This window comes from Heterocephalus glaber, unplaced genomic scaffold (genome assembly GCF_053883595.1).
Source record: "Heterocephalus glaber isolate CG9 unplaced genomic scaffold, H.glaber_assembly_v1.0 deba00001497, whole genome shotgun sequence".
Classification (NCBI taxonomy): Eukaryota; Metazoa; Chordata; class Mammalia; order Rodentia; family Bathyergidae; genus Heterocephalus; species Heterocephalus glaber.
This window is the reverse complement of record NW_028258320.1, coordinates 12,559,764-12,571,785: the sequence shown is the minus strand read 5'-3', so window position 1 is coordinate 12,571,785 and position 12,022 is coordinate 12,559,764. Positions and strand designations below refer to the sequence as shown.

At 44.7% G+C, this 12,022-nt stretch overlaps 1 protein-coding gene across 45 annotated transcripts in view; it reads left to right on the top strand.

Annotated features, from left to right (window-relative positions):
* Lrmda (leucine rich melanocyte differentiation associated) overlaps positions 1–12,022 on the top strand; it is a 1,370,443-nt gene that overhangs the window by 593,479 nt on the left and 764,942 nt on the right. For 44 of the 45 annotated variants that reach the window (XR_015440503.1, XR_015440505.1, XR_015440504.1 and 41 more), the window contains one exon: positions 7,284–7,412. Coding sequence is in view for 24 of the 45 variants with exons in the window: in XM_087185375.1 (XP_087041501.1) it covers positions 7,284–7,412 (129 nt within the window). In the remaining 21 variants the exon portion in view is untranslated. Of the gene's footprint in view, positions 1–7,283; positions 7,416–12,022 lie in introns of all 45 variants that reach the window. The other variant, XM_087185374.1, reaches the window with a different exon arrangement.

Below are 12,022 nucleotides of genomic sequence, written 5' to 3'. Positions count from 1 at the left end.
GGGAGGCTAAGGCAGGAGGACTGCCACAAGTTCAAGGCCAGCCTGGAATGCATAGTGAGTTCAAGACCAGCCTGAACTACATAGCAAGACCCTCTCTCACCCCCCCCCAATTATGTTACAGAATGCTCATAAAGTCTCTGTGTACAAGGTAGCGTATTAACAACAGTTTATAAACTAGAAACAACTAAGGCAGTGTTGATGATTCTTAACCATCAACAAGAAAATGCCCAGGGAAACACAGGGCACATTAAATTTTGTCTGGTTAATGGAGGGAGGCATATGAATGATTTTCAGTTTTCATGCATGAGATGTTGTACCATAGTGTATTTTAGTTGATTTCGGGTCTTAAATATATAGCACTAAATTCTATTGGGTCATTAGATAATCTGTCTGTGATATTTGTAGTTACTTTATGGTATTTCATTATGTTGAGCTTTATTTAATCATTCCTCTATTGTTAAATATTTAGGCTTGTTTACATTGTTATTTTAAATAATATTGTAGGGAACCTACTGGTAATTAAACCATACACATCTTTGATATTCACTCAGCAAATTATTAGAATTGGAGTCATGGATGAAAACATGATTATTTTCAAGACTTTTGCTGTAAATTGCCACCCAGAAAGAATGATAGTCCCAATAGTCTTGTGTTAACCTATTGTCTTGAACTTTTGAGAAGACCATGTTAAAATTTAAGAAAACAATAGACTATCTTATTTAATTTGAATATACTAGATTCCCAATGAGGCTGAAAACTTCTCCAACTTTTCTACTGTTGACCAATTTCCTTGTGAATTTTCTGTTAAAGTATTTTGGTCATTTTTCATTGGGAATTCAGCTTTTTCTTAGTGATTTACAAAAGCTTTTTCCATATTAAGGTGGTTAAATGTTAGATTTTTAGAGAAATTGCAAATATTTTCCCAATTTCTATTTGCCTTTTTGATTTTTTGGCTAGTTGAACTTTACAGTGGGTCTATTACACACTGTAAAAGTTCATCTTAGTGGGCTGATACAGTGGTTGCTTCTAATAGAATTGCTTTGGGTCTTAATATCTCTGTAGGGTCTTGACTTTCATACATGTGACAAAGATGTCCTAAACTATGTCATTGCCAAAAAACAAAGTTCCAGCAACCTGTGGCTAAGGCAGTTTGAGCCATTAATCAGTGTTTTTCAGGTACGTTTTGAAGCAGTTCATTTTGAAGTTTACCCAGTGTCATTTTCCAGCCCACATTTTGCCTTCCAGTCACAAGAATATCATTAGAAGTTTTTTCAGAGCCGTTGTTGAGTTTGTATAAAATAGGTATCTTTTCTATTCAGAGTCAAGTATCTCTCTTAATATCTGTTCTCCTCAAACTGTCCTTATGCACACACACTGCCTGTTTGAGAATCTATGAAATATTATATTGGTATATGTCTCATATACTAATTCCTTAAAGAGTTTGGACTAGTTTATGAGAATTAATAAAAAATAATTAAATAAAATATCAAGTGTATGTAAAAATTACAAGTCTTAAAAAATAAAGTTAGAAAGCAGATATACAAATGCTACCTTTTTAAACTTGGGTTCCAGTTTAGTTCCGAGCTTCCTGGTAGCAAAAGTAAAATGGTCAACATGATTAGATACATTATTGACATTGTCGAAGGCATGCACCTATCAGTCCCTGAGAGGGATAATCTGACTAGAATTTTGTATAGGTAAATTTATAAGCTCATGAATCCAAAAGTTGGAGAATCTAATTTCTACTTTTCCTTTTCAAATAACAGGAACTTCAAGTACTGATTTCTGTGCTTCTAGCTCCTTACTCATTTTCCATAATTCTTTAGGTATCATATTTGGAAGATTTCTTTGTAGTCTTATTTATAGCACATGAAAGCTTTAGGCATAGTTAACAACTTTGGGTTTTTTGACTGGTCTTAGATTCAGCTCTCATACTGCTATTGAATTTTATTTTCTGCATCGCAAAGATGATCTTTCATGATGGGAGCCTTGGGGGTTGACTCTGACCCATGTCCTGTACCCCCTCTTGGTGTCAGTACACATCCTGTCCTAAGTCCAGAGCCTTTCCACCTTCGTGCATTCCTTATAGATATTTCCACTTTCTATTCATATACTTACAGTGAGGACTACTTGATTTACATTATAATTTGTATATAAATCTCCCGCTGTATGACCTGAATGGCAGGAAAATCTAGAAAGCCAGTCTGTATATCATAATGTATATCTTATTGTATGCACATTATAGGTATTTAATACATTATTATATTTGTGTATCTATGTATTATATATATATATATATATATATATATATATATAGTTATGCCTCTATCCACCTGACCATTTAAGCAGGATATGCAGAGTTTTATGAAGGAAAGAATACCTCTCATAGGACTGGATAAACAGAGTATGTAAAATTGTCTGTGCATCTCCCCGGGCCATTTCCGGGGCCGGAAGCAGTCACACCCCAGCACACTGATTCTCTCCTGTCTTCCTCACTCCCTACTAGTTAGCTTACAGGACTGGTGTTGCCTGTCCTGTCCTTGCAGCTTTGGTCAGGGACTCTGTGAGAAGTTAATCCAGATATTTCTCTACGGCTTGCCCTGTGCCGGGCATGAGAGAAGGATGGAAATGAGACAGGAACAAATGACTCTTTCTGCCCTCAGAGGCAATGTTTAAACTATTTAACTGCAACTCCGACACCTCCCAACACATGCTGGCCAGAGCAGGATCCATGGTGGCCCAGTGGTACTGTTGGTAGTGGGCAGTGACTGCTTAGTGGCTGGGGACCTGCAGGGAGTGGTCAGGTAATAGGGAGGGTGCTCAGAGCTGTGATTATTTATCAATCTGTAAGGAGGTATTTAGATATTTTCATCACTGTCCAGGGATTCAGGTGTGGGCTCTCTGATATCATACTTCCTGTTCTCAAAAAAAATCCCAGGGAAAGGTGGGAGACATCTGGCCTCTGAAAGAAGGCAAGGATAGGGATTTCCTCCTGGCCCCTGGTCAGCCCTGAGCCTGGTCTCTGTCCTTGGGTTTCTCTTGGCTGCTTTTCCATTGGACTCTCCGGGGATCCTGCTGAGCAGTCGGCAGTGGGTGAGGAGTCCTTGGTCTGTCATGCACCTGACAGTTTTCTGGGTGTGTGGTGGTCGAAAACAGACGTCATCCAGAGAGACGGTGCCAGGCCTTGCATGACAGGGCGACCAGCAGGGTGGTGGGCATCAGATGTATGGGTGAGATGCCCTAGAATCTCCACGGCTTCCTTGCTTTCTCAGCTAAAAATATCTGGATGGCTATTCAGCTGGATAGACTGGAAGACGAAAGACAGGATCTTAGTGAAGAGCTTGTTTTCCTGCTTGGTTTGAGAATATCTGACTTTGAGTCCTCACCTGGGGCCAAGCAAGGTTCTGAAGGGAGAAACACTTCTCTCACAAGGTCTGTGGCTCACTGTCCTCACTGCTCGCTTCCCTTTCTTTCTCATGCTGGCCACAGTGGTGGCTGGTTTGGGCAGGAATGCAGGGAAGTGGGATCTAATTCTGACCACAGCCTGTATGCCATGGGTCGACCCACGTTCTGGAAGTGACCTCTGGTGGCTTCTGGCCCCTCTACTCCAAACCTATCACCCCACCCAGGTCCTGGCCCTTGTCCTGTAAGCAGCCAGTTTGGGGGGGAGAGAATGAAGGAAGCTGAGTCTCTACCCACCCAGGAGCACCTGAGGGCCCTACCCAGCACCCTGCCCAAGTATCCTTCCCAAGGACTCCTAGCCCCTGGCCTCCCCAGTCAGGGCTATGGCTGTCTGTTTAGCGCTGCTGGTTTTATAAGCTAATGAGGGCAGAGTGTGAGCCATAGGCGACCATGCCAGGATATTAACTGTGACAGGAAGCTTGATCATAATTATCTTAACGAGGATAGGGTTAATTACAGTGGAAACTTAAAAGTTCTCTCTGAATCCACTGGAGCTGAATGCATTGTGATGGTTTGTCATTTTGATGTGACTTTGGGAAGGCACTGGGACTCTCCCGGTAGTGGCTGTGGCTCCTAGGGGAGCCCAGGCAGAGCCCTGCGAAGGAGGTGACCAAGATGGTACCTGTAGGTGAGATCACTGCACCTCTCACTGGTGCTGGCGGAGTGGGAGGCATGCGCCTGCAAGGAGCTCTGAGGTGCCAAGGAGGTTGCCAAACAAGCAAGCCAGCCACTGCCACCGAGTGTCCCCATTGGGTCCCTGCCTGCCCTTGGTGGCTCCTTGCCAGGCAAAGGAGCTCTCTCTCCAGCTGGCTTTGCCCAGTAGTGGGTGCAGCCTTGCCTGCCCCCTCCGGTTCTCCAGCCCCCACCCCAGCCTCCATGGACCCTGCCAGGGAAGCCAGTGAATAAGTCTTTGGTGACAGTCACCCCCTCCACAAGGGTTCTGATTTTGGGGTACACTTTGCCATCCACGCCCAAGGTTACAGCAGAGAAATTGCAGTGCCGTCTTGTCTTCCCTGGCAGCTTCCAGTGCCTTCCGGTTAAACAGCAGAGGGCTGTGTGGACCTGGAAAGCCTTTTCTGCCTTGTCATTATATTGAACAACACCTATCTATTGCAGGTATCTGGTATATAGGGGTATGAATTCCTAGATTGTTACAAATAATTTCTTTCTCCTATTCCTTCCTGGAAAACAACAATAACCAAAAATAATTTTAAGTGAAAAATCAAGCTGTCTTGCAGGTGTATGTTTATTGCCCCTGCATGCCGGCTGGACCCACAGATCATCCCTGCTCCTATCCTCCCCTCACCGTGTGCTCTGCTCCCTGCCTTCTGTCTCCTATCCCTTAGCTCTGAATTTAGCTGGTGAAATCACCAAAGGACATATGACACTGATAGCATGAAAGCAGAGGTTTATTAATTAGCAGCCCCCAGTCCCGTGAAACATGGTTCCCTTTTTATTTAGCCATTAATATTACCTGGCAAAACCAAATGGGTGCTGGGAGTGGAGGTGAATTTTGCTCACTCCTCTCTCAGGTCTCATTCCGGTGTGCAGCTCTGTCCTGAGCCTGCCCTGCAGGCAGGAGCGACTGTCTCAGTGGGACTGTGCACTAGTGTGCCTGGCTTTGTCCTTCTTCGTGCTGTGTCACTTTGTGTGTGTGTGTGTGTGTGTGCACGCGTGCATGTGTGTTGCCTCCCCTGAAGCACTCTTGGAAGGGAGGTTTCTTTTGCTTGCCAGTTGCCAATAGTTCGCTGTGGTTCATGATGAAAGTATAATATTTGCATAACATAACTCAGGAACAATGAATTTGGATGCTGCCTGTGAACAGAGCCCAGCTGATGTTTGTGCACAAAGGACTTTTTAGTGCCCATAAGGCTGCCCGACGGGAGGGAGGCGCCACCACTCCCCATGTGGCAAACAAGGGCCTGGTCCTGAGAAGCATTTTTTGACTAGTGAGCACCACTCACCAACCCGCATGGAGAAAGGGACTTCAGAAGACTGTGACCACCCCCTGCGTCTTCAGCACATCCCCAAGGTCAGAGACAGGGTAGGGGAATCAATGAAGGCGGGGAGGAAGGAAAGGGGAAAACCAGCATTTGCTTGCAACTGGTTAGTCCTGGGAGTCTCTCAGACCCCAAGAGCCAGAAGGAACCCAGATCTCTAGCAGGATGCCCGAATTCGCACTGCAAGACGGTGGAGCAGAGGGAAAGGCCCACGCCACTCTGCCCAGATGTGTGTAAGTTGTGTTTTGCTTCCCAGAACCATGAGGAAGAAGAGAAAGGAGAAGAGGAATAAGTGAAATCTGATCAGCCTTCGCCCAGAATGTGTACAGCCAGGCCCTTCCACTTGGGGCCAGGCAGTGGTGGCTGTGGAGCAGGCGCACTGTAATGCTGGGCCCTGGGTGGGACCACCCTGAGGTCTGTAGAAACTGGTGTGCAGGCAGAGCTGTGGGCCCAGGGAATCTGCAGATTTAATCACTCAGTGCACTTTACACCTTGCAAGTATGGGCTCCCTCTTTCCAAGGCCTCTTGGTGAGGTTCCACCCGGGAGCTATGGATGCCTTGGGAAAGTCCCAGGGCTAAAGTCCATGCCCTACCATACACACATGACACACGCAAGCACACGGGGCACAATGGAGATGCTATCAGTAAATGACTAGAGAGCTCACGGGACACCTTCCTGATTGGTCCCATTCTGTAGAGTAGCGAGGGATCCCATGCGTGCCAGCCCTCCCTCCGGTAATGCCCTAGCTCAGCTGTCAGCCTGTGCATGCCATTGTGCAGGACTGCCCTGCGTCCCAGCTGCCCAGCACTCCAAGAGCCCTTCCCACAAAGAGTTAACTTCTAGCTATGCGTCCGAACAACACCGTCTCCCCTCCTTTCTGATATATTTTTTCCCCTAAGCCCAGTACTTAATCCTTTCAGATGCCTTTTTTATTTACTGTCTCAACATCTACATTGCTACACTCTACAGTCTTTTTTTTTTTTCAAGACTAAAGTGAGAAATCTAGGTTCCATAAATTAAAACAGTAACTTCAGGCCAGGAGCTTTGAAGCAGAAATTCTCTCAGCCTTCTCCTCCCCCCAAACAAAACTAAAAACAAATAAAAAGAAATAATGAAAGGAAAAGAAACAAGCCCTCTCTGGCTGGAGTGATTATGTAATTCTGCAGATGCCTTGCCTGTTGGGCAGCCACAGAGACACTGGACAGAAGGAAATTAAGTGATTATTAAAGAAAAAAAGGCAGAGTGGATGAAAGAAAAAAAAGTCCAAGGATGTGAAAGGAGAGAAAAGAAGCTTTCCTGGCTCTTTCCTCTATGACTGTACAGAGGCGAACCGCTAAGAAATGATACTTGAAGTTATATTTATTATTGTAAGAGGGGTATGATATTTCTAGGCAGGAATGATGGATGACAACTTAAATTTGTGTCCAGGGAATGAAGGTGAAGTGTGACAGAGTTATTTATCTTGGGAATGGAGGTTAGGGTCAGCTGAGGCTGGGTGCCTGAAGGCACAAGACATTGACAAATTTATCCTGCAGGCCGTATCTGAAGCCCTTTGTTTGGGATCCTGGCTACTCACTAAGTGACCCTCATCCTTCATGTTGGCAATGCGTGAAGGATGCGGTGAGTGCCAGAGGCCCCTTCTCCCTTGCCGCCCCCACCCCCGGCTCCCGCTACTAATTCTTGTCATTCACTTTGCTGACAGGCACCAAGCCCAAACTATTCCCAGACCTGAAAGGGAAGGTTAAAATATTTATTTCGGCTCATAATGGCCTCCCTGATTTAGTGCAGGATCATTTTTCCTGTTGCCTTTGTCATTGCAGGTCACTGGAAGGACTGAGCGCATTCAGAAGCCTGGAGGAACTCATCTTGGACAACAATTTGCTCGGAGACGACCTCGTGTTGCCAGGGTTACCCCGGCTCCACACCTTAACCCTCAACAAGAACCAAATATCCTTTTCTCTGCTCGGCGCCCCCACTCTTGCCGCCCCCACTCCCTACTCAACCTTGCGGGGTCCCCTCCCACCACCACCACCCACCCCCGCCCCATACAAATACCTGCAAAACGTCAAATGAGTTTTATGTGTCAGCTAAATTAAAGTACGTGAAATACAGTCTGTGGGCAGACAAAGCGTTCTGTCTTCTGGCACTCGGGACACTTCAGAGTAATTTATTATAGGTCATTCATAAATGAAATGCACCATTATATCTTCCTGTTGCTCCATTTTAGTGTAGAGATCTAAGTTATGGCTGAAAGAAATCTTTTTAATAGATAAAAATAGAGAAAGAAAATAATGTCACTGCTGCCAGGGAGGCGAAGCTGGACCTGTTTCCTTGGGCTTGTGTGGGAGGGCGACCTCTGGTGGGAAGAAAGGGGTAGTGCCCGCCGCTAAGCAAGCTGGGCCTTGGAGGTTTCTGGAAGGTGCTGTTGCCGGCTTGGGGACAGTTCTGGAGAGGGACGGGAGCGCTGGAGTAGAAGAGAAGCATGCAGGCTGGTGATGAGTGGACTAGGGGAGCCACTCTAGGATGCAGCGTCCCCTAAATAGATGAGAACCTGTCTGCGGGGCACACTGGATTCTGTCGTGAGAAAAGGAATCAGGGGACCTTTCTTGTGGCATAAGGACTCTGCCACAGTTAAGAGTTATGGGTTGTCACTCTCTAGAATGCCAATTCTATGCGGCAGACGCTGCTGTCAGTCCACACGCACACATTGCCCAGCACAGGTCCATAAAACTTTGTAGGATGAAGGAAGGCATCGTTATCATCAGCTTTCATTATCGAACACTTCATAGACATCAGGCACCATGCTAATAGGTACTTTAAGTATTGTAGTTTTTGTGCTTACCAAGCCCTAGGAGAAGAGTGTAGTTTTTCTACTTACTTAGCCATGGAAAGAGAGGAGGTGTAGCCCCCATCAGACAGGGAACAAGATTCCAGGTCCCAGACTGGGTCTCACCTGTGGCTGTAGCCAAAGTGCTTTTCTTTCCATTGTGTGTGTGGTTCAGGCTTGAGGTCTAGTTGCCTTGTTTTATTGCTGAAACACTTGAGACGAGGAGTTGTTAAATCACTTTCTCACATTCATATATTACAAATGGAAAAGGGACCAGGGCATTTTCTCCTAGATTATAAATAAAGCAGATAAACATGTTCGATTTAACGTATATGTTTTTGTCAACATTTAAGAATGATTTTCAAAAGCTTTTATTAGTCACTATTTATACTTCAAGACATAAATGAATATTGTCTGCATCCTGTATTGTATTGGTTAACTCTTACTGACAGAATGCCAGAGACTGGGAAACATGGGTTCTTCCTAGTCTGGAGGTTGGAGGCCCGAGATCATGGGGCCAGCATAGTTGGGTTCTTGGTGATGGCTTTTCTTGTTGTATGTTCACATGGCAGAGACAGAGACACAGAGAGTTCTCTAGTGTGTCTTACAATGGCACTGATCCCATCATGTGGGCCCCACTCCTATGATCTAATAACTCCTGAAAGGTCTAGGGTTTCAACCTATAAATTTGGGAGCATTCAAACCTTAGTAATTACGCTTCTTGTGGCCATTAATAATGGATACTTTAAGAAAAATAGAAGAGGAAGGCTTGTAAGTAAATTCACAGCCTGTGTCATAATGGAATTTTTACCTCTTCTGTCTTTGATTAACCAAGTTTTCTAGACAGCATTTGAAAACATGATGTAGTCAGCGTGTCCTGTGGTTTCCTTGGCTGTTGTAGGTGGTAAGTTAGGCAGCATTCTCAAAGTAGTCAAGGACACAAGGTTCCTCACTTGGGCCCCTCTGTTCCTCACTTTGGGTCCTGTGTCCCATGTCACTGTACAATATTAGAGGTCATGGGTTGGGTTCATGCATCACCTTCCTCATGTCTAGCTGTGTGACCTTGGATAAGTCATCTTCTGGGGGTCTGTGTTCCTTATTTTTAAAGAAATAAATTGGGCTGAATGATGGTTTGTTTCATTCTCAGTATTGCTAACAGCAGAGCTGAGTAGGCCTGTTGGCTCCAGGGCACTGAGAAATTGTCTTTGTCTTTGGTTGAGTCCTTTCCCTGCTCCACACTTCCAACTTTTTTGATTTGTAGCATGAATGATGCTTGGGAGGGAGCAGTGATAATGGCCTGGAAAGGGGTGATGCAGGAGGAACTGTGTAGCTGTAAACCTGATCACCTATATTAGTGTTGTTAAAGTGAACTTTATTATGGATATAGCAGCCAAGGATTGGCTCTGTCAGGGTGCAACCTGACTTCTTTCTCTTGTACTTCACCACTGTACTAGTCTGATCATGCTGATCAGCTTCCCGATTTACTTGATCTAGAAGTTGCTGAATGAAAGATAGGTAAAAGCAGGCAATATTACCTGTTGTCCTATCAGCTTAATGCTTCCAACTCCAGCTTTTCAGCCCTGTTTCTTCTGCATCACTCTGAATAAAATACCCTGGGTTCTGCAGTAATGACCAGCTTCCTACCATGCTCCTGTTGCCACCCAGTGAAATGCCTTGGATGTGGGCTCTTTTAGTTAACTTTCACTCCCTAATAGACCATCCCAAAACACTGTGGCTTAAAACAATAAATACTTTTATTTTTCTACGGTTCTGTGTGTGCATTCATTGGCCAGAGCTCAGCTGGATGGCTCTTCTGCTGATCCCACCTTGGGTTGCACATGTGGCCACAGTTATCTGAAACTTGGCTGGAGCTGGATAGTCCAAGATGGCCTCCTCCAAGTGTCTGGAAGTTGGTGGTGATTGTTAGCTGAACTGCACATCTCTAGCAGGAGGCACAAGCCATATCCAGTGTGCAAGTGCTGTGGAAGTCCTACTCATATCGTGAAAGCAAGTCCAATACCAAATGCAGAGCACATATGGGGAGGGAACCACACCAGGTGTGGACGTAAAGAGACATAATTCAGTCCTATGGCACAGACCATGGCATCTGTCTTCTTAAGATTTCACTTCATTTTTGTTATAAATGGAACCCTAGAATCAAGAAACTAAAAGGGTATTAGCTCTTTCTTTTAAATTGAATCTTTCAATATATTAGAAATTTTTCTAACAAATTTTTATTTTGTATCAAGTTCTTTTGTGAAGTTTGTTTTCTTTTTAAATTTTTTGTCTTGCCATCTGTAGAGTGGCTATTCACCCTGCCTAGTTTATCTAGATTTTTTTTTCCTCTTTGGTTTTATTCACAGTTAAGTGTATCTGCACCAGAGCTGTGTGTGACTAGACTCTGGGAACATGGGTTATTGGCTTCTTTTATCCTTTTGGAAGAGAAAATATCACATAGTGGTTTAGCACAACAAGTTCTGAGGCCAGACTCCCTGGGTGCAGTCTGTCACTTGCTGCCTGACTTTGGACAAGTTTGGTTACATCTCTGTGTTTTCATTTCCTCTGCAAATTGGGATGATAATAGTGTCCTCCCCAGAGGGAGTTGTGAGGGCTATTCTAAATATCTCACCAATATGAGGTTCCAGTAATGTGAAGAGTACCATGTTAGTGTTAGTAGAGTGTTGTCATTACTATCCTAGAGAATTATGGGAATGAATCTGATGTGACTTGGGCTGAATTATAAGGACTTTTATAGTTTAACATTACTCTAATACCATTCTCTGAGCTGGGTACTATTGATGAATATTTCTTCTCATTTTTTGTGGAAAAGGTAGCAATGTATGTGCTTTTAGAAGTCATTTAGATTGTCAATGGTGAGGTTGAGTCTAGAACCCAGCTATGCTGACTTCTAGCCCCAGACTCTGAAACTTGAACGAGAGACAGCACTGCACAGGAGAGGGACTGAGATGTGGGAGGAGTTGCCGGTGCCTGCCCCAGCATGGCCCTGCTCCCAGCTGGGGCCTAGGGAGTCTGCTCATGAAAGAGATTCCACAGTCCAGACTCAGCAGCATCTGGCAAATTTCTTCAAAATTCACCGAGCAATGCCTCCCCTCCCATCTGCATGCCTCCTGCTTGGCCTCCCATCTTTGTTCTACCAGCCCTTTATTCTGCTTGTGTTCAGCCCTCAGCTTTGCTGTCCTGGCTTGAAATATCTGAAAACCCAGTTTTCCCAGATAACCTCTTCATCTTTTGCTTTTTTGTTAGCTCTCCCTTCTTCCTTTAGAGTAGCCAGGTAGTCACTGGTTGTGGACTTCACCTTCCCCCACCCCCACCATATTCTCATTCTCTCACCCACCATAAGCATGTGCTCATGAGGGGTAGGATATTTGGTAATGAACTCCACCATATTAATTCTGAATACTCAGCCCCAAGTATTGGACCAACTGAAAATTCCGGAAAGTATAGATATTTCACCTTTACACAATCAAATGATTCTCCACCTTCCCTGTTTGGGATAAGCTAACTTCATTTGAAATCACCCTTCTATTTACTTCTGTGTCCCTGTTGGCTTCAGCACATACTCTAAAGAGGCAATGACTTTGAACCATAGTATTAACAGGAAAAATAGTGTGTGTTGCCTGGTATCCAGGTGAGACCACAGCATGGAGTCAAGGGCTGAACTCTAGTTCTGACAACAGTTTACTGTTGTCTTGGGGATGTCTCTGTGTCTTG